Source organism: Convolutriloba macropyga, chromosome 15, assembly GCF_964194025.1.
Source record: "Convolutriloba macropyga chromosome 15, txConMacr16.3, whole genome shotgun sequence".
Lineage (NCBI taxonomy): Eukaryota > Metazoa > Xenacoelomorpha > Acoela > Convolutidae > Convolutriloba > Convolutriloba macropyga.
Window position 1 is genome coordinate 39,584,252 of NC_134482.1, and position 22,743 is coordinate 39,606,994.

Below are 22,743 nucleotides of genomic sequence, written 5' to 3' on the forward strand. Positions count from 1 at the left end.
ATGCAAAATGTGACCTAATTAGATTCTGGCTCAGTACTGAATTCGATACGATCTGAGTTAGATACGGGTAAAAATAAAGAGCATTGGTGGATAAAGAATTGTAATTTTTTTGTTCACTCTTAATTACATCCCTGGCCGACAAGAGCTTAGACAAAAGTATAATTTCAGTGTATTTTTTTGAAATTACAACCTTACACTCTTTTCACACTGGATAATATTGGAAAAACATTACATACCCTAAACCCTGCTAATTAGAGGTGGACTTAGGGTGGAACCTCGGCCCGGTTCGGTATTTTTTTTAAATCTGATTGCAAAGTTTGTGACATTTGTTAAGGCTAGCTGCAAACTTCTTTTCAGCCTCTGAAAAATTGGCCCTGAAGTTATAAAGCTGAATCGAAGAAGCTTCATAGAAGATAATTTTAAATGTCACAACCTTTAAAGATTGCGATTGTTTATCTAAACAAATAAGTTTAACCGCAATTGCCATTGCTCTTTTAATGAGACAATAAAGCTAGCACTAGCTGATTTGAACTGAAATATGCACACCTTTTGTTTACTATTTATAACTTGCTTAGTTGTAGTAATAACTAGCTCTCAGTCTAATTTGGATGACCATCGTGACCCTAGGACGAGATCGAGGGTGCAGCAGTGTTTGAGACCGAAGGCCGCCAGAGTTCTCCCGGAACACCTGAATGGGCGGTAATGTCAACTTGCATTTCTTTTAATTTTGGGATGTATTCTGTTTTGTCCCCCCCCCCCCCCTCCCCCCGCTTACTGGGCTTATATTTTTTACGCCCCCCAGGCGCACGCGCTATTTTTTTTTACATAGTAACTTGCTATATGACAACATAAAATTTGTAATTGGGGGCATAAAAAACAATGGGGGGGGGGGGAGGGGGCAGAATAGATCCTAATTTTGTTACCCTTGCCGCCAGAGGAACTCTTGAGAAATGATTCTCGAGGTCTATTCCACCTATTCCGTTCCTCTTCCTCCTTCCGCCTATTCCGCCTCAGCTAACTTTACGCCTCAGGCGCAATCCCTATGTTTTTATAGCAATGTAACGCGTCTTTAAAGAACATATAATTAATAACCAGGGGTCATAAAAAACACTGCAGACGGGGACAGAATAGAAAAATAGATCCTGACTTTCACTATTATTTTCAATGATTTTCAGTTATTTTCTGTAATTTTTATTGAACCATTATATGATATGCGGGATATTTTGCATGTGCACCCCCTTACGTTTTGCACAACCCAACCCCCCCCCCCCCCTCCCCCAGTTACAGAGCACGAGCCATTACATAGTAAATCATTATGTATAAATAATGATTTACTATCGTCTGGGGGTGCAAATAATATGCAACCACTAAGCTGGGGGGGGATTTTTAATTTGAAAACAAAAAATTCGGATCTTTTCTGTTTGTGCCCCCCCCCCCCCCCCAGCTTAGTGGGTGCATATCATTTGCACCCTCAGACGCAAGTGCCATATTTTACATAAAGATTTACTGTGTAATGACACGCGCTCTGTAACTGGGGGTGCATAACGTACTGGGTCACAAACAAAAACAATCCAAAATTTCTGCTGATGAAAATTTGTTTTACGTTTGAAAACATCAGTGTTCAACGGTGGAAAATGTTGATTTTAATTTCTTTTGTTTTTCTACTTGGTTTTGCATGATCTTGGTTTTGCATGAAAAACGACATCTTCTACTTGGTTTTGTATGAGAAACGACATGTTTGTTCTTTTATAAATTTGAAAAAAATATATATCGAAACAGTTTAGAAAATAATGAATCTGTAAAATTCTGCCATTTCATATTGATAATGGAGATAACATATTGCTTTGATCTGTATTTATTTAACTCTGCGACATTGAGATTTTATTTCTCGTAACGATTCTTTAGTTTTGTGTTTCAAGAAATTACCTGAAGTGTCGAGTTCGGAAGTCTATTTGGCTATTTTTTGGTTATATTGAAATCTAATTGCCTCCATTCACAAAAGATAATTTGGTTCTAGTATAACAACATAAAAACCGATGCAGACACTCTGATTACAGCTCTTATTTTTTAGCATCAATTCATCAATAAACTGATATAAATTTTTAAACCTTGAAAATAATGAACCATGTTTTTCAACTATTTATCATTCATTCATTTGCTTAATGTGGTCAGCAAGTTCTCATCAACTTCTTTTAAAATAGCTATGGTCATTTTTTGTTTTCGTGACTGCAATGATAAGAGGTATCGTCAATTCTTCAATCCCAGATATTGTAAAATTTACGTGAAGGACAAAAGGCAGGGCCTCGTTGTTCTATCTGGCACTTTGATCTTCAAATGGAACAATTAATTTGACAAAATGTGTTTTTCTTTTAAAAAAGACAATTTTACTCTTGCTGACTCAGAATTAAATCCTATAGGTTTCAACTTTTCAACTTATTTTAATTTAATAATTTATTTTTACAATTTGAGCCAGAAATGAGAACAAGTTAACAGTGAGTCATGAAATGAAAATAAATTTTAAAACTCCTCTTCAGATTATTACTAAGATACCCCCACTTTTAAAAAATCATGAGGTCGTCTTTGGTATTCGGCAACATGCCTATCTTTATACTGTGACAATTGCGAATAATTAAATAGTTCTTAAAACTAAAATAGCCCCTTTTTTGAGTGATTTGTTAATCAGTGTCTTTTGAGAACTTAAAACATCTGAACATCTGTTTGTTAGCTTATGTGTTTTGCTGACGTGGCACCACTTACAAAATTTATACTGGGTCCAAAATTTGAACATTTTAAATGCTTGCATCAGTTTCGAGGCGTTCAATTAGCCGATGCAAAAATTAGGATATTAAAAATTGAAGTCTTTCATAGTCGAGACAGAATGTTAATCTTTCAAGATCTTGTAAGATTCTTGCAAAATACTCTTAATCTTGCGAGATTATCCTGTCTCGACTAGGGAAAACTTCATTTTTTAAGTTTCCTAATTTTCGCAGCGGCTAACTGAACGCCTCGAAACTGATGGAAGCATTAAAATGTTCAAACTTTGGACCTAGCTACATTCTAGTAATCTGCAATTGCATTTATTCAGTTAAACAGAAAAACTGATGAGCCTTCAATTGTTTTAAACACTTCAAAAACTAGTATGGAATTTTAGTAAAACTAATAAAAGAATTTCGGCTGTAATACATTTGCCCTCGTTTTTTTCATAGAATTTCGGACGTTTGAAGCAATATTTCTTTGATGTTTTTTTTCCGGTTATATGAGCGTGTTGAATTCAGTATCAGAAATTTGTTGTAAATATTTTTCATGTAAAATTTAGATGAAAAGGTATATGAAATTCACTTTTGCTTAATGTGCATTCTACTTTTTTTAACTAATAAAAAATTTTGAATTAGGTCTCAGTTTTTGATTATTAAAATCTACTGGAAATCAGCTCAAAGGCTAACAAATTTTTTGAGTTTGCACCATCTGGTAATGGGCTATCTATATTCTGTAAACGAATTGAATTATAATGTTTCATTTGTCGTTTGTGTACTGACTTCTATAATATGCGTCGTAATTTGTTTTTTTTAAATTTTTCTGCTATTTTGAGCTGATTATGGTTCAAATTGTTTTAAATTTAAAACATCAATCACCATTTATCTTAAATCTACAACACAGAATTTCTGGGACTGTTTTTTTTTTCTCGGTCGGATGGCGCTTTAAACAGTACTTATTGCTCATTTAACGTTTCAAGGGCCTGTCAAATTTTACTAAAATATTGTCAACAACTTGTCCTAGAAACAAAACCAATATAAAAAACTTTAATCGCATTATCATTTGCAGATTAAAAAGACAAATTGCAGATTGACGGTTAACCATAAATGATTTTTGAAATCCATCGTAAGTAAAACGCAGAAAAGCAAATATTTGGATATTTGTAGCAGTGTTGTAACGGGATTAGAAATGTATTTTAAGCTGAAATATGAACTATTTGCGTCACAAAGCGTGCAAATGTCATGTATAAACATCATGTATAAGCATCAAAAGTTCATCGTAATTCCTAAAGTTTATCGATATTTATTTGATGCAAATAAATGTCATATTTCTTAAAAATTAGCTCTCCGAAAATTTCGATGCAATAAACTGTAACATTTCAATGGAAATATTCTCTCGAAAATCAAATGTTGTTTTTCTTAAAGTAGAATTTCAGCAAAAGTTTGGCGGAGCTGTTCTTGCGATTTTATTGGTTTACTTGTTTAGGTGGTTTATAGTGGGCAGGAGCTATGGGGCGTGGTACGGAATTGAGGGTCCAGCCAGCTGTAGAGTTATTGACTACCAATTTCACTTCAATGAATATGGTTAGATCTAATAAGATCGGGATCTTTTCCGTTTGTGCTCCTCACTATGTTATGCAGCCCCCCCCCCCCCCCCCCCCGTTACAGAGCTGACAAAATTTACTCAAAAGAGGGCTAGTTTACCTCTCCGCTCTCTCTCTCTCTCTCTCTCTCTCTCTCTCTCTCTCTCTCTCTCTCTCTCTCTCTCTCTCTCTCTCTCTCTCTCTCTCTCTCTCTCTCTCTCTCTCTCTCTCTCTCTCTCTCTCTCTCTGAAAGTTTTCCGGAGTGGAATTTCTCCTGTTTTTAGCTAATACGTCTAAATAATAATACAAAAGCAAAATTTTTCTTTGATAGGTAAACAATTTTGTCAAATTATCTATATCTATTAAGCTGGGGATCATTGCATTTTCCTAATGAGCGAAGAGTAATGGCAAGGCTAGTTTTGGTCTGATCGTGGAATTCTAAAATCCAAAAAAATTCAGATTGTAATCAGTTGCTGTCTTTTTTCTTAAAAAAGATCGACTGTTTTATGTTCAATACAGAACGGAACAATTCACATCAATGCTCACTATTCACAAGTGCAATTGGATTACTGAGAAGCTGCCAGTTGAGGTTTTTTGGAATTTTTAGTCGAAAACTTTGTCATTTTGACTTTTTAAATTATCTGTTTTCAAAAAAAAAACAACCGATTATTGAGCTTTGCCACTTTTTTCACCTATTTTTTTGGTCAAATTGCGGCTTCATTTCAGCAAATATAGAATGCATTTTCGGCCTAATTCATTTTTAATCTCTATGGCGGCTTCACGCTTTAGGTAAATGTTTTCTGGCTTTGAAACTGCCGCATTACCATTTCATTGAAAAGGCACTTATCAGATAATTGCTATCCAAAAAATTGGCACAATTGAGCTTTTAATTTTTTAAGGAATAGATAATGGTATTAACAGCATCGACACCGTTTTCTAGAAAAAATTTAATGGCACTTATTACACTTTTGTCGTTAATTGCCTGTTGTCTTTAAATGCCTGTTGTCTTTAATTGCCTTTAATTGTGGTCGCATGAAAACTTCTGATGAAAAAAACAGTCTCAAGGGTATGCATTCTTCTATTGGATGAAAATATGAGCCTATTTACTGATTGTAGTTGTTAGCTGATTATTTTCAAGATTTTAAAGACAATTATTTCAAGAAATTAAAAAAATGTTTTTCATCATGTTTTTTTGCCTATTTGATACCTAGGCTGATTAATAACGGGTCACATATCACATTTCGGCGTCTAAAGAAAGAAATTGGGGCAGTCTATTTTTTAGTGAAATATTATTGTTTTAATAGCTTCAACAAGGGTTTTTTGCAAAAAAAAACAAAAAAATGTGTAATTGATGTTTGTTTGTTTTTGATCTTCTTTATTTAAACGTATCACAAATTTTGCTTTTTGGCAAATTTTAGTAGCATTTGTATTGGAATAAAGAAACTTGCCTAGATATTTCAAATTACAGATGATAGATTTTAACGAATTTGAAAGTAACTGTTTTCAAAAAAAATTTTCAGCTTTGTTTTTTTTTCGTCTTTTTGTTACCCCGTTTTAATAAATACAGGCCATAAATCACGTTTTTGTGCATTGAAGAAGTGCGTTATTTAATAAAACTTGTTTTCAACCTAATTTAATGGCTTCGACACAAATTTTTTGCAAAAAAAAATTTTTTCTTCAAATCTTTTGTCTGCTTTTGAGTTTATTATTTAAATGTGTAACATATTCGGATTAATAAATTGTCTCGATGGTTATAGTTGGAGGAGGAAGAAATGGCATTAATTAATAGCTGTTGTTTTTCACGACTTGGAAAAGTTTTATTTTCGAAAAATTTTAATATTTCTTACTTTTGCATCTTCTGTTCTTCTTGTCTATTTTTGTTAATTACGCTTTTTCTTTAAATATAGGACGCATATCACAATACTTTTGCGGAAAAAAACAGTTGAAAAAATCTGAATAGTTCGGCGGTCTGATTATGGATATAACGGTTTTTTTTGGCTAAAAAATATTTGTCTTTAAAAAAAGTCTTTTTTACCTCTGTATTGTCTGATCGTTTTGTCTCTTTGTTACCTAACCTAATTAATTACAGGTCACATATCAAGTTTCTGGCATAAAAGTAAGGCAAAATTCATCATATCTACTGATTCACGCAAATTCAGCCTTTTTTATTGGTTCCAAAAGTTGTTTTTCGAAAAAAAATTGTTTTTTTTTTGTCTGTAGATGACGTTCTTTTTGTAAACTTTGGACCTATTTTGACCTATTTTAAGAGTTCTCTGTGGTTTTTGTTAAGGAGAAAAAAAGCCTTTTGATGTTAATTGCTTGCTTGTTAGCCAGATAATTCTTATGTTGGCCGCTTTTGTTGTTTTTTGTCTACTTGTTGCCGAGATTCATTAAGCACTGGTTCCAATTATAAGTGAAGAACAATGAACTAGTGTTTTGTTTATTTTAAGTTTTTTCTGCCACTATTTAGACTTTGTTAATAAGTTTTTCTACAGATAGACATCGAGTTCGGGTTGTTATTAACATTTGTCGTTGTTATTTGATTTCGTTGTTCGTCTTGTCTCGTGTCCTTAATTATGGCAAATCTACTCTGCCTTCTAAAGCGGCATTTTTTTAGTCCACTGAGTGAGTTGAGTTGGACACAATTTTTTATACATACACTAGTTATTTTCGCAAAATACCTGAAATGTAGATGAGCGGGGTCGGAACATTATGTGCGAGCGCACATTACTGAGCATATTCCTTGTTAGATATTTCGATTTCTTTACAAAATTTGATAAAAAGATTTTGTATCTTTAAATAAAGTCGGACAATGCATGGCAATTAAAAGATATTAATTATGAAGATGAATGTGTTTAGAGAGATGTTTTAGATAGACATGTATTATATACAGGTAAATAGGGGCGGTTCCAGAATTTTTTGAATCACCAGATAACTGTTCCTAAAAGATATCCATTATATAGGTTTTTTCTAATTTCAGGCTGGCACTACATAAACGCCAACTTGACCGTGTGTTACAAGAGGTTCCTTTCTTCGACACCAAAATGCACCAGGTTGCTAGAGGTGCTACACCAGCCCCCCGAATTCCAATCCCAGTTTGGGGAGTATCTCTCGGCATCACCCACAAAAATAGTCAGAGGGGAGTTGAACTACTTCATTCTTCATTTGGACAGTCAAATGGCAGTTATCTACTTCTGCTACAGGTAACTCGGGATGTGTGGGGGTGGGTATACGTGACCGGTTAAAAAAATTGGATTTTCCTATTAAAAATTGAGACGAATGTGATCGTTACAGAATCTTTTGTTTATCCGGCCGGATAGTTTTAACGTGAGCACCCATTATTTTCTTTTTTAATCTTTTATAATTTTTCCGTTTGTCCCCCCCCCCCATTATATAGCACGTGTAATTATATAGTAAATCTTTAAGTAAAAAGATTGCACCCACTAAGCTGGGGGGCTCAAACGGAAAAGATACCGTTTTTTGTGCAGCAAGATCTCGACATTCAAGATTTGGGTCTTTCCTGGGACAGATTCCGCAAAGAGTACTTGCCAGCGTTGAATAGTCGTAAGAAATGGCAGACCCAAACGGACAAAAGTCTTCAGCAGGATGATCTTGTGTGGCTAGTGGAAGACAGTGACAAACGTGGATATTACAATCTGGGTCGAATAACCGAAAACTTTGAAGGGTTCGACGGGGTGATTCGATCAGCGACAATCCGAACAAAAGATGGATACTACAAGAGGCCCGTAGTGAAGCTAGCTCCAGTACTACCAACTGACGATGATGTTTTCACGAAGGAAAACAGGGCCGCCGATGTTGGAGCTGAGCTTAAGGAATAACAAAATTGCGTAGGACGAAAACTATTACTGTGTTCTATTTTTATCCGGATTATCCATCCCCTTAGCGAGGAAACTGTGTTTAGCAAATCAGAAACAGCCGCGTATGCCTCGTCAGCACAAAAATTGTTAAAAAACTGAACAAAATTAAGAACTCACAATCTCAATATCTTGTCAGCCTAGCAACTTCAGCTAGCAAATAAACTCAGCAATAAAATTGTTGAAATAATATATTCTTGAGCAGGATATTTGTTATTGTGTCTTGCTAAAACCAAACCCTTGAGCAGTTTATTTGTTAAATTTATACTGTGTCTTGATAACAAAAATTTGTCTTGAGCAATATTTTATCTGATATTGTGTCTTGTATCGATAACGACTCGAACAGTGAATTCAATTTTCTGTGTCCTGATCTCCAATCTTCAACTCGTGAGTACTCTGCGAAAATCGCAACACACCCAGGATTAAGTTAGAAACCAATTTTTCATAACACTTCTGAGGCATATATTTTTGCCTTTGATTTGTTTTTATCAAAACGATTGAACTGGTAAACATATAGAGATCCCGTATTGTGTGATCTGTGGACCCAGTGCAATTGAGAAAAAATCCAAAATTAAGTTAGTCAAATTAGTTAATGCAACGGTAAGTACAGCAGAGCGGATATACAGTTACAAAAGCGAACTGCATAAACGAAGTATCCGGACAGATTTTATAACCACTCAGAACGAACTGGGCGGTGTAAAACTTTCTTTGTGAAACGCAAGGAGAGCAGCCGTTACATTTGGTCCGCCGACCCGGACAGTGGAATAAACTGCTGTCCAACCCAACAGTCGAAATGACGAAGTCATCGCGAACGAGAACAAAACTCAACGAGCAATTCAACAACGCAAAGCCAATTAGGCAAAGCAGATAGGAACGTTGAAAAGCATAACTCAATTAAAGCAAACAAACAAAGGAGCTGTAGAGATTCAAGCTGCAGTCCCGAAGTACACAAGAAGTGACTCCGTCACAGAGTCAAAGCGTTTTGGATCGACAGATCAACAACTTGCGAAACAACTGGATTGAGAAACAGGAAGAAGGTTTTGAGCTCATTAAGAATCAAGATTGACCAAGCAGGCTCCAGACTCTTTATCAGCAGATACTGCAATTGGACGACAGCGTTCAAAAACTTGTGAATAAGAAAGCTGAGACTCTCCGAGACCCAGATATTTCTTTAAAACGCAAACTTGAGACAGAAAAATACTTTCAATATTTGAACGCAGAGTGGTTACCGTATATCCACGGAGAGACAAACATGTCAAGCCAGCAAAGCCAGTCAACTCATCATGCCAATGAAGAGCAACCGCCTGCGAATAACGTGCATCAGTTAGAACAAAACGTTGGAATTCCAGAGTTTAACCAAAACTATGATAGCACAGGCTATGCAACGATGAATACGGTTGCACGAATCGTGCAGAAAAACAACCAGGATACAGAAAATGTTTCGGAAACATCTTCAGTGAAACGTTGGGTTGAAGAACGAATGAAGGAATTTGAAATGGAATTCGAAAGAAAGTTGCAAATCGAACGAGCACAATTTGATCGAAAGAGGTTGGAGGTAGAAATGCAAATGAAAGAACTAGAGATGCAACATCAGCTTCGGCAAAAGAAGCAAGACCTAGAGCGCCAATTGCAAAGAACAGCATTGGAGAAAGATGACTTACGTTCTCAATCGACTAAGGCGCGTGACAAGTCACCTTTCAATTGGACCCCAAATGGAAGAGATGTCTCGGAGTGGGCGAATTCGATGAACGACACGGCAACAACAATTCGACCAAGAGCTCGCTTTGACGTCAGCCCTGAACAAAATAAGCATAGACATTACCCAGGGTACCCAAACTCTCGTGAACGCTACGCAAGTGCTGAAGAGCGGGATATATCGCCGATAGCTGGAAGGCACAGCAACATTGGACATACAAGCAGTAGTTTACCAAAATTGAGGTTGAACAATTTTGACGGAAACCCGCTGGAGTGGCCTGAGTGGTCTAGCATGTTCACAGCAACAGTAGATGAACGCTTGATTCCCGACTCAGAGAAAATGAGCCATTTGAAGGCTCTGCTAACAGGCAAAGCAAAGTCTGCAATCTCGGGAATGGGCTATTGTGGAAAGTTTTTTAGTGCTGCCTGGAACATTTTAGAAAGAAAATTTGGAAGACAGCACGTAATTATGGATGCGCAGCTCGAGAGCCTACGAAAAGCTAATCAAGTGAAACCTCATGGTTCAACCAACCTGATTAATTTTTCTGTTATTGTATCTAACTTCGTGAACGTGCTCAAAGAGCACAAACATATTGGTGATTTGCAATCAAGTTCGACATTGTACCTGGCAGTTGATAAGCTACCAGAGGTTTTTAAAGAAAAATGGTGGTTCTACTTCGATGACAAGGACGAGGACTGGCCTGATCTTATCATGTTTGAAAAATGGCTATCACTAAAGGCATTCGTGCATGAAGGGTTTTCAGCGTTTAAAGGGGAACGCAAAGAAGAAGACCGACGAAACACAAATCGAGAAAAACGATTCTCCAGGACATCGAACTTCAGTGCAAGTTCAAACCTGCAAGAAACCAAGCAGACGCAAAACAACAACTGTCCACTAGCGGATGGCGCTCATAAAATATGGAACTGTCCAATATTTAAGAATATGAATGTCACCGATCGCTATGCAGCAGTGAGAAAAGAACGCTTATGTTATGGATGTCTGGGGAAAGGGAATCAAAGATTGTAAAGTCCACCCGTGCGGTATAAATGGATCTACCAAAAAGCACACCAGACTCCTACTCTCAGAAAACCAAATGGACGAGGGTAGTCACGCAGTTAACGTAAGCGCAGCAACAATCAACAAGAGTAACCAAGTTACTAGTTTTCTTCAAATAGTTCCTGTATTGGTTCAGAGTGCTGGTAACAGGTTGACTACCTACGCTTTCCACGATAATGGTTCAACAGTATCATTCATCGATCAAAGTGCTAAGGATCAACTAAAAGCCAAAGGCACGGAGGTTACCTTGAACATAGCTGGCATACATGGAACGCAAGATTTGAGGACAGAGAAGGTTCCTATCACAATAAAGGGTCTACATTCAAAGGTGCATTCAATTGAAGCGTTTGCACACCCATCAATCTCGTTGGGAAACACAACATATGACTACAAGGAACTGAAGAACAACTTCAGACACCTGAATGTTCTCGCTGACAGAACATTCAACCTGATGGAAGTAGGCATTATATTTGCACAAGATGCCTACGAAATTCAACGTCCATTGGACTATAAGATTGGAACACGAAGTGAGCCTTTCGCCGTCTTAACAGAATTAGGATGGGTAGTCAGTGGTCCCATGACAGGCAAGAAAAGTCAAAAGTTTTGTCATTTTGCCTTCACAGAAGATGTGAAAGTGGCAGAAAATATCCAATCATGGTGGGACATAGAAACTTATGCTTCCAAAATAAATGTTGTAAGTCAATCAAAGTAAGCATCAAGCTCAGAAGTTTTTTGGAGAGCACAACAAAGTTTACGGGCGAGCGAGACGAAGTAGCCATGCTCTGGAGTGATCCAAAACCCAATTTTCCAAACAACTACGGCTCGGCCCTTGGTCAGCTCTTTTCACTGGAACCAAAATTCCAACGAGACCCAAATTTAAAAGAATTGTATCAACAGTCAATTGATACAGATGTTGAAAAGGGATTTGTGAAGATGCTTGGTAAATCGGAAGTCAAGGGCACTTTCGGAAAGGAATGGTATTTGCCATACCATCCAGTACTAAACCCCAACAAACCGGGTAAAATTCGCCGTGTTTGCAACGCTGCAGCAAAATACAAAAATATATGCCTAAATGACAAGTTGTTAGCCGGACCCGATCTACTACACGGATTGATTGGAACAATATTCAGATTTCGAGAAGGACCAATTGCCCTAACCGCAGATATTGAATCAATGTTTGTGCAAGTGAAAGTTCCTAAACGGGATAAAAGCTGCTTGAGATTCTTGTGGCGACCAACAATGAAAGAACCTGTGCAAATTTACGAGTATCAATGTCATGTTTTCGGAGCAAAAAAATCACCAACATGTGCCAACTACGCTCTGAAACGAGTAGCCATCGATAACGAGGACCAGTTCCCAATTGCAGCAAAAATAATCCAAAACAACTTCTTAATGGACGATTTTATCAAGTAAGTCGAAACATCTGAAGAAGCAATCAAGGTTTTCAAACAACTGCAACCTCTTCTCTCAAAACATGGATTTGAACTGAAGAAATGGATCACCAACAGCAACGTGGTAACCAAAGCAATCCCAGAGGACTTACGATCAAGCAGCAACACAAAGCAGGTTGAAGTAGAACCCAGCAAGGAATGTTCATCCGTGCTTGGGCTTCAGTGGACGATTACCGATGATAGTCTACAGATTTGTAGAGGTACAAGCAAAGAAGTTGAGAACCCAATCACCCAAAGGAAGATCTTATCTCTAGTTTCTTCAGTGTTTGATCCTCTTGGACTGTTTGCACCATTCAGTGTTCATATGAGACGACTCCTGAGGAGCATCTGGACCAAAAATGGACAACATTGGGACAACTCAATAGAACCTAACGAAGAAGAAGGGTTTCTCAAATGGAAAGACCAGCTTCCAGAAGTAGCAGAAACTAGCATTGGTTAGAAGATACTTCAGCACAGCCAGGGACAAATGGGAACTTCATGTGTTTGCCGACGCATCTGAAGACACAATGTGCGCAGTGGCATATCTACTTTCAAAGCCCAAAGAATACTCAGCAGACTTAGCATTTGTAATCGGAAAGTGCAGAGTTGCACCGATGCGACACCTTTCCATACCACTCTTGGAACTACAAGCAGTAGTGATTGCGGTGAGACTTAAAGAACAGATAGTGAAAGAACACGAATCGAAGATTCAAAATTGTAACTTTTGGACAGACTCCACTACTGTTCTGCAATGGATTCATAGCTCCCATCGTAAGCAACAGGTGTTTGTTGCAAACATAGTGGCTGAGATTTTGGATACAACTAATGTTTCACAGTGGAATCATGTGAGTGGTATTAACAATCAAGCTGACATCGGACACGAGCGATCAATGTTGACGAGAAGCGAATGGCTCACTGGGCTGGCCTGGTTGAAGCAACGAGAGAACGAATGGCCTGAACAGTTGAATTTAAAATTTGCTTCAGACGAACAAAACGGCGAAATGGTCTTCTCAGCAAAGCTTGAAGAGAAGAAGCCGATGATTCAGTGGGAACACTTCCACAATTTCAATAGACTTGTAAATACAATGGCATACGTACAGCGTGTATTCAAAAAACACAAACCGGCAACAAAAACACTAAGTGTTGGAGAAAGAGAGGGTGCACAAGCAAGCAACATCAGATTATTACAGCAAGAACAATTCGCTGAAGAGATGAAATTTCTAAAAGCTGAAAAGGAAATCCCAAAAGGTAGCAAAATTTTACAGTTTTCACCATTTATAGACCAGCAAGGACATATTCGTGCTCAAGGCAGAATAGGTAAAAGTCAATTGAACTTCGAAATCAAGCATCCAATACTGTTGTATTGGAAACACCATGTAGTTGAATTATTCTTGCGAAATGAACATAAGAATAGTCATCACGAAGGTACTGAACATGTCAGAAACATAGTTCAGCAGAAATTCCGGATCCTAGGCATACGAAATGCTTTGAGATCGCTCAAAAACAAATGCATTAGATGTCGAAAGGGAAGAGCCCAAACAAAGGCACCAGTAATGGCCGATCTACCTGAAGAACGATTAGTCGCATCAACAGTGTTCTCGAATTTGGGCGTAGACTATTTCGGACCATTCACAGTAAAGATTGGTCGAAGAAACGAAAAGCGTTGGTGCTGTCTATTCACATGCCTTACTGTACGCGCGGTACATATAGAGATTGTACCAAAACTAGACACAGATTGTTGTCTGAACGCAATTATGCGATTCATTGCTCAAAGAGGCAAACCGGTCATAATGATTACTGATAACGGGACGAACTTCGTTGGAGCCGACAGAGAATTGGCAGAGTATATAGCAGCATGGAACAAAGAGCGGATTGAAGAACATGTGATTCAACAAGGGATCAGATTGAAGTTCAACCCACCTGCAGCACCACACTTTGGAGGAGTGTGGGAAAGAATGGTTAGGAGTTGCAAGAAAGCCATGTACGCGGTGCTGGGCAGTCGATCAGTCGCGGAAGATATTCTGTCGACCACGATGTGTCTTGTTGAACAGACGTTGAATGCTAGACCGCTGACGCGGTCAGTTCTGATGCTACGGACTTAGAAGCTATTACTCCGAACCACTTCCTACTTGGCAATAAGAACCTTTGTTTACCGTATCTATCAGGTGCAGAGCAATTTGTTGTTCATAGAAAGCTCTTGTGCAGACCTCATCTGGGACAGATTCCGCAAAGAGTACTTGCCAGCGTTGAATAGTCGTAAGAAATGGCAGACCCGGACGGACAAAAGTCTTCAGCAGGATGATCTTGTGTGGCTAGTGGAAGACAGTGACAAACGTGGATATTACAATCTGGGTCGAATAACCGAAAAGTTTGAAGGGTTCGACGGAGTGATTCGATCAGCGACAATCCGAACAAAAGATGGATACTACAAGAGGCCCGTAGTGAAGCTAGCTCCAGTACTACCAACTGACGATGATGTTTTCACGAAGGAAAACAGGGCCGGCGATGTTGGAGCTGAGCTTAAGGAATAACAAAATTGCATAGGACGAAAACTATTACTGTGTTCTATTTTTATCCGGATTATCCATCCCCTTAGTGAGGAAACTGTGTTTAGCAAATCAGAAATAGCCGCGTATGCCTCGTCAGCACAAAAATTGTTAAAAAACTGAACAAAATTAAGAACTCACAATCTCAATATCTCGTCAGCCTAGCAACTTGAGCTAACAAATAAACTCAGCAATAAAATTGTTGAAATAATATATTCTTGAGCAGGATATTTGTTACTGTGTCTTGCTAAAACCAAACCCTTGAGCAGTTTATTTGTTAAATTTATACTGTGTCTTGATAACAAAAATTTGTCTTGAGCAATATTTTATCTGATATTGTGTCTTGTATCGAAAACGACTCGAACAGTGAATTCAAATTTCTGTGTCCTGATCTCCAATCTTCAACTCGTGAGTACTCTGCTAAAATCGCAACACACACACGCACACACCCAGGATTAATTTAGAAACCTATTTTTCATAACACTTCTGAGGCATATATTTTTGCCTTTGATTTGTTTTTATCAAAACGATTGAACTGGTAAACATATAGAGATCCCGTATTGTGTGATCTGTGGACCCCGTTCAATTGAGAAAAAATCCAAAACTAAGTTAGTCAAATTAGTTAATGCAACGGTAAGTACAGCAGAGCGGATATACAGTTGCAAAAGCGAACTGCATTAACGAAGTATCCGGACAGATTTTATAACCACTCAGAACGAACTGGGCGGTGTAAAACTTTCTTTGTGAAACACAAGGAGAGCAGCCGTTACAACCATGATTGGGGGAGCTTTAGGTTATGTGACTGCTAAGCTGTGGGGGGTTATAATGGGAAAGACCACATATTTTTTCGATAAATTATTTGTGTAATTGCTCTCGGACGAAGAGTAACTTTTGTCGTGTGCGTCTTTTTTATCCGAGACTTTGCCTGACCACTTTGTTCTAGAATGTCTCTTTGTTCGTTTGACCAAACTGACTTTTCTTTCTCGACTTTTTTGTTTTTGTGGTCTAAATAGCTCTCTCGTTCATAATATTAGAGAGCTGAACTTGAGTGGCGGCAGTTTAATGCTGAAAGTTAAATGAAAGGTGAGCCCGAATTGGTTTCATTTTCCATTCGAAGCTTTAGAAATCGGCTAAAAAAACTGTAACAATATTAGTTCGGGCCCTTGATGAAAAGTGGAAACATTTTATCTATTGCCCCACCCCCGACCCGTTGAAGCAGGCAACAATAAATCGGAGTCCCAATCTGTTGCTTGTGAGCAATTCTTTCTACGTTAGCCACTTTGTATTATTTATTATCCAGTGTATTATGGGCAATAAAATGTACAAAACATCCCTGATTTTTATTAGTTCATATCTTGTAAGAACAATGAAACTTAAACATGTCTCTATTTAAATCATAAGCGATGTTTAAAGAGGTTAAATCATAAGCAACTAGAAATGCAAATTTAGTTTTTTTTTCAAATATGTTAATTATTAATATAACCGAAAGGTCATTCCGAAAGGTGTACATGCCTTCAGAATAATCAGCAATATATATTGAAAAATCCAAATAGTATATTCATCTTCTGGTTTTTGATGGTTCTCGTTCCCCTATATATAAAAACGACGCGAATGATCCTAACTGTCAGCCTATTGGTATATTTTCATACTGACATTGCAAGAACTCTGTTAACGTACTTTTGAAAAGAATTTTTCCCGGCAAGTTTTTTTTGATAAACAGTTTAACAGATAACTATGATCGCTGATATTGATCGCTGATTGCATAGTAACTCTACTTATTGATTTTAATACATATCATCACATTTGTAATTTACATAATTTTTCTTTCTTAAATAATTACTGAGGTGATGATATAGAGCGAACCAAAATCTGGGGTTCTAAAGAGAGATCCTAAAACAAACTCAAGAACTTTCATCATTATGAAGCCAATGTCCGAAAAGGCAAACTTTAAACGGTTATCGCGTTTTGGGGGAAACAAAATCATTGTCTACATGTAATTAAATTATTTAATTGAAATTAATCGCCTAATTGTTGTTAAGGACGACAAAACTCACTATGTATATTCGATTTTTCGGACATTTGCTACGTAATGAGGGACTATTTGATTTGAGCATTGTCTTTTAATACGTCAAGATGGCCTATAACCTGATCACTTAGAAAAAAATGTAGTCAGAAACTTCTACACTCTCAAAATGTATGATCACGTCTATCAATACAGAAAGTTATCAGATGGAAAAAAGTAGAACTGAATATGATCAATTGATCAATTGAAGAACGAACGTTTTCACAATTGCTTGTATCATTTAAATGATTTGTTTTATTGTCTTTTTCGAAATTAGGAATTTCATTCGAACTGATATCTTTGTTTTATCTTCTTTGTCGTCTTCTGAATTTCTGCTAGGCTCAACAGGGAGGGGACTCTGTCGCCCAGAAGATCGATCAAATAAAATAAACCAAAGGTTTTGAATTGGTGAAGCAAGCGTTAATTTGTTACTCTGCTAATTCCCCTCTTCCACTCTTGTATGATGTTGCAAATTAGATTGCCTTGAAAAAAGTAAATTCACAATGGGGCTCGTAATATCAATTCTAGTTATATGGATAACAAAAGTAAGAGGATTACTTGCACAGCAATGGAAAAGACAAATTCAGGACAATTTATAACAGTAATTAAATTAATAATACCAATATCCGTGCTTCACTTCACAAATGAACTAAATCAAAACGCTCACAGTAACCCAACTGGTCTTGCGATTACAATCTTCCAGAGTTCGGTCCAATCTCAAACTCTTCCGTGCCTTTCACACTATATTCTAAAGTTTAGTCCCACTAAGCCAACTACTTTCTCTCGCTTGTGCAAAAACTCTCCTGTGTTCAATCTTCTGAATTCTCCCAGAGTTCTCCAAAGTCTCTCTCTCACCGTGTCACTACAATTTATACTCAACCAATCCGCTCTTATCTTAAGCAAACAAACCTTAATCTCTTAAGCAAACAATGCAACTAACACTTGAAATTGTCACATTCTGTAGGAGGGTTTTGTTTGCTATGCAAACAACCAATTTCAAATTATGCTCTGTCATTAAACTGCTACTAACTATTGTTGAACATTCTCCTTATCTTAAGTACACGATCTTTGGACTCTTATGTAAACAAAACCACTGCGCTTTATCTCAAATAGGCACTTGAAATGTCAATCAGTGGTTGCTTAGTAATCATTGAACTTCGCTCTGAAAAGTTCTTATTCCTCTATTTCCGCTATAAAATTAATTAGTTGCAATCAATCCCTGTCAAAAACCACGCGTTGAAAAAATAACTAAATATAAAACCTAAACCAAAGACCAATTGTAATTTCCAATTTTGAAAATACTTCAAGCCATTTCCCAGTTCAAAATCTGCCGAAAACTCTAATATTGCTAAAAACCCACAATTTGGTCTCTAGGGGTCAATCAGGGGTCAATCCAAGATTCGTGCTCAGTTTGATAATAACTAATTATCGTCATGGAAAGTCCTGTCACATTTGCACCGACTCACAAAATTTTATGGCCTAACTCCCTCTAGAACACGAGCAATGACCGCGCACACTTTTCATTGACCTCCCGGATGACCCCAAATTTCCAAACTTAATAACTTGCGAAGAAATGAACAAAACGTATTCGGGTAAAATTTTCTAGTAACTATAGGCTGCCACCATTTTGCCTGCCAAGTTTCATGATCAACGGATCAGCCGTTGCGAGTCGTTTGCAATTTAAAAATTTTCAACGAGTCTTGGGTGCCGAAACCCAAAAAATCCAAGTTCGTCAAAATTGACCGGGGTGGCTACTTTTTGTCACTAATTGTCGCAGGTTATCATATTAATACCATTTCAAAGTCATTCGGCTGCTCAAAAAGGCCAATTTCTGGTTTTCGGCACTCGGGTTGTCCCGAAGCACCAAATTCCGGTCGGAATCTGGGATTGAAAGTATCACCAATCAAAAGCCCTTGAAAAGTTACACTAACCCTCCAAAAATCATAGGGCTACTACCAATACTCCACGAGCAATTCAAATTTTACGTTCCACAGCACGGGCGTGCGCGAGTTCCGTGCAGTTTGGTGTGGGGTCAGATCTGACATTAAAATCGGATTCCTCGTACTCAAATTAGTCTATCCCCCAATTTTCAGGTCAATCCGACATCAATTTTTTTTTGAAAAAATACTATTTCAATTTGGGTGCTAACTACCTTCATGTGATAATTACCAATATTCTCAAAAATCGCCATTTTACATCCTAAACCCTTCCCAAGATCATGCAAAAACCTTAATTCATACGTGCATTACATTTCGACTGATTAATCGCCTTATTTCTGCCTCAAACATTCATATTACACAGTAAAACACCTAAAAACCATCAAATCACACTACTTCCGATGTTAATAACTGGAGATTGGGTGGTCGGATTCGCCTGAAAGTTATACTCGCAATAGAGGACCATAAGGGTTTCCTCCCCATCAATGGCCAGTTGTCAACCAATAACTCCTTCCCATCCCGGGGGAGGTCGGACAATTTTCTACCCAAGGGTATTTGGAAAACTGATAAATTGCCATTTTATTTACTTTAAATCTACAAAACTCTACTTAAATAACTCAGATCAAAAAGGTGTAACCGGGCGCGCATCCCTTTTGTGTATGGACAATCATCAGGGCAACATCTCCACAAATTTTCAGATTCCAATGATGAACATAACTTAAAAAGTCGGGGGTAACAGGTTTGGGAATGCCCATTTTTTTGCAAATTCTAAATCGCACTTTGATTTATTTCAAATTGAAATTTCAATTCTGCTCAAAGAATCTAGTTCACTTCAAATGTTCGCTCTCTAGTTTTCTTCTAAAGTCAAATCACTCATTTCGACTTTGGCCTGATGCACAAATACAACTTTGCTAAGTAAACGAAATATATCGACAGCTCAATATGCTTTTGTTCATCAATTTGTTTGTTCAAGATATATCACTCAACGCTCCTCTCTGGCGCCTTCGCAACAATAACCCTTTAAGAAAGAACGCTTACTTCAAACACCTTATTAACTTTTGTCAGTTGACCTAAATTATCAATTTACAGTATCTGGTTATAACAATTCCCTGCATCCTACAATCTTGTTTTCTTGCCTTTTTGTCTTGCAATGGTTCAAAAAAATGTTAGAAACTAAAACGTCAAACACATTTTTGGTAGCCGACATGCTTCCTTCGGAGTTTTGACTTGTTGAAGTTTTTTGGAGTGGGTGCGGTCTCTCTCAAACTCACGAATGACCAAACTTTGCTTCGTTCATTTTTAGTGCAGTGTTGGCTGGCGCAAAATCAGTTCCCAGGTCAACGATCATACAACTTTCTTTGATTTCGTACTAGGTCATATATGATTCTTAGTAATCATACTAGGTCATATATGATATGTATGAATTCTTAGTAGTCATACAAAGACCATGTATGATTTCCTAGAAATCATACGAGGATCATACAAAAAATTCAAAGACTTAAAACTGTACAATTTTGATTTTCCATTGAAGTTGAAAAAATTTCTTGGATTTCATACAAGGTCATATATGACACATAATACATTGACTGGTGCCACAAATTCTCGTATAATGTAGTCAGAGGACTTATTAAATTATTATATCGCATTTGCATTCCACATCTGATGCTTTGTGTGCGCTAAAAGAATAATTTTGTGATTTAAACGTATTCAGAAAACGAATTTGACACGATATCCAATTTTTTTTCTTGATTAAATTTTTTTATAAATGAGCATTTATTTGTATAAACTGGCTTTAGAGTATGTCAAAAATTTTGTTATTTGTTTGGACTTACTTCTTTATTTTGTGCCCAACTTGCAATTGATATTGTACGTTAGGGTCTTTTGGCGGATCACAATGTGATGCCGGGGTATCATATAGGTGATGCCTACCGAATAAAAACAAAAAAACATAAATTGTTCAAGATTTTCAAAAAATAGATATATGATTCTTGGTATTCGTACTAGGATCATATATGATTTCTTGGTAATCATACAAGGATCATATATGATTTCTTTGGTTTCATACAAGGATCGTACTAAGAAATCAAGTATGGACAGTATGAAATCATATATGATCGTTGTATGAAATCAAAGAAACTTCAACCCGGGTGATGATCAGACATTTAACACAAGTTATCAGTCAGTTCTGAATAAGTAATTTTCAAAGCGAAAATAGACATGAGGGTTTATGAGCATTGAAACAAAAGCTGGGTCTATTCTTTTTCACCCCCCCCCCCAGTGTTTTTTACGCCCCCAGTTACAAATTTTAGGTTGTTATATGGCACGTTACTATGTAAAAAAAATTAGCGCTTTGGGGGGGGGGGCGTCAAAAATATAAGCCCACTAAGCTGTGGGGGGGGGGGCAAACAGAATTAATCCCAAAAACTCTACCCGGGCCGAGGAATTTGGCCAAAATTATGTAAGATCAGCGGCAACTAGCGTTGACAAGTCGGAAAATTCACCGCAATTTTCTTACATAATTTTGCGTTGATTGCGTTGAATTTGAAGACAAAAATTCAACGCATTCAACGCAAAATTATGTAAGAAATGGCGGTGAATTTTCCATTTTGTCAACGCTAGTTGCCGCTGATCTTACATTTTTAGCGTTGAATTTAGCGTAGATCTTACATATTTAGCGTAGAATTTAGCGTAGATCTTACATAATTAGCGTTGAATTTAGCGTAGATCTTACATATTTTTGCGTTGAATTTAGCGTTGATCTTACATATTTAGCGTAGAATTTTATGTAAGATCTACGCTAAATATGTAAGATCTACGCTAAAATTCAACGCTAAATATGTAAGATTTACGCCAAAATTCAACGCAAAATTATGTAAGATTGGCGTTGAATGCGTTGAATTTTATGTTAGATCTACGCTAAATTCAACGCTAAATATGTAAGGATCTACGCTAAATTCAACGCTAAAATATGTAAGATCTACGCTAAAATTCAACGCTAAATATGTAAGATCTACGCCAAAATTCAACGCAAAATTATGTAAGATTAGCGTTGAATGCGTTGAATTTATGTAAGATCTACGCTTAAGCGTAGATCTTACATAAATTCTACGCATTCAACGCCAATCTTACATAATTTTGCGTTTTTTAGCGTTGACACCTCGACCCGGGTATTTTAGACACAGTAATATCCCCAATTTGCTGCACATGGCTTTTGTACTATCGCGCAACTTTGAGACCCGAGATGAGGCTGCGATTACAAACTCTGGGTGAGAAACACCTTCACATGAACCACATCGACCTCAAAATATTTGGAGTTATAAACACCGACTGTGTTTTCTGAGACCGAAGACGCCCGAATTTACCCTCCTGGGAAACCCTATCAATGATCTTATATCCTTCCATCCAATATCAGCAAAACTAGTGGCATTTTGATGTTCATTAGCACATTTGTCGTATGAAAAATTATATATATGATCTGAGGAATTTAAAAAAAACATTATGATGGTGCTGAGAAAAATAAACATCTTTAATTACACGGGTTGAGAACCCAAACCAAAATGAATTTTGGTCAAGACTAATTCCACCGACTGACTGTAGTACACTCCTGGGAGAAATTGACACAGTCTGGGCAATAGTTCAAGCTAAGGCAATTCGGGACCATGCGCTCTGGACAGAGGTCGCTTCGGACCGGACCCTCACCCTGGGTGAAAATCGGTAACGATGACTACACCTTTTACAAAATACTTTGTCTATTATCAATTGACCGATGCTTCCTATCAGTTTATCACCGTTTCATTATTATCAG

General features: G+C 37.3%; 2 protein-coding genes across 6 annotated transcripts in view; one reads left to right on the forward strand and one right to left on the reverse strand.

Moving 5' to 3' along the window:
* LOC142354268 (uncharacterized) overlaps positions 1-22,743 on the reverse strand; it is a 301,959-nt gene that overhangs the window by 135,956 nt on the left and 143,260 nt on the right. The window lies entirely within an intron of this gene.
* Positions 469-22,709, forward strand: LOC142354261 (uncharacterized). Of its 2 annotated transcripts, none has more exons than XM_075406520.1 (4): positions 469-699; positions 4,240-4,337; positions 7,317-7,539; positions 22,087-22,709. In XM_075406520.1, the coding sequence occupies exons 1-4, from the start codon at positions 539-541 to the stop codon at positions 22,112-22,114; spliced, it is 510 nt and encodes a 169-aa protein (XP_075262635.1). In that variant the 5' UTR covers positions 469-538; the 3' UTR covers positions 22,115-22,709. The 2 variants fall into 2 exon arrangements, with proteins under 2 accessions (XP_075262635.1, XP_075262634.1); XM_075406519.1 differs by having other exon boundaries at positions 22,115-22,709.

What these genes read in the sequence shown, in the direction of transcription:
- LOC142354261 (XM_075406519.1), top strand. Translation starts at nt 539, where the DNA reads ATGCACACCTTTTGTTTACTATTTATAACTTGCTTAGTTGTAGTAATA. An exon ending in ATTTCACTTCAATGAATATG is followed by an intron (nt 4,338 to 7,316) that starts GTTAGATCTAAT and finishes TTCTAATTTCAG; the next exon opens with GCTGGCACTACATAAACGCC. An exon ending in GTTATCTACTTCTGCTACAG is followed by an intron (nt 7,540 to 22,114) that starts GTAACTCGGGAT and finishes CGGGTATTTTAG; the next exon opens with ACACAGTAATATCCCCAATT.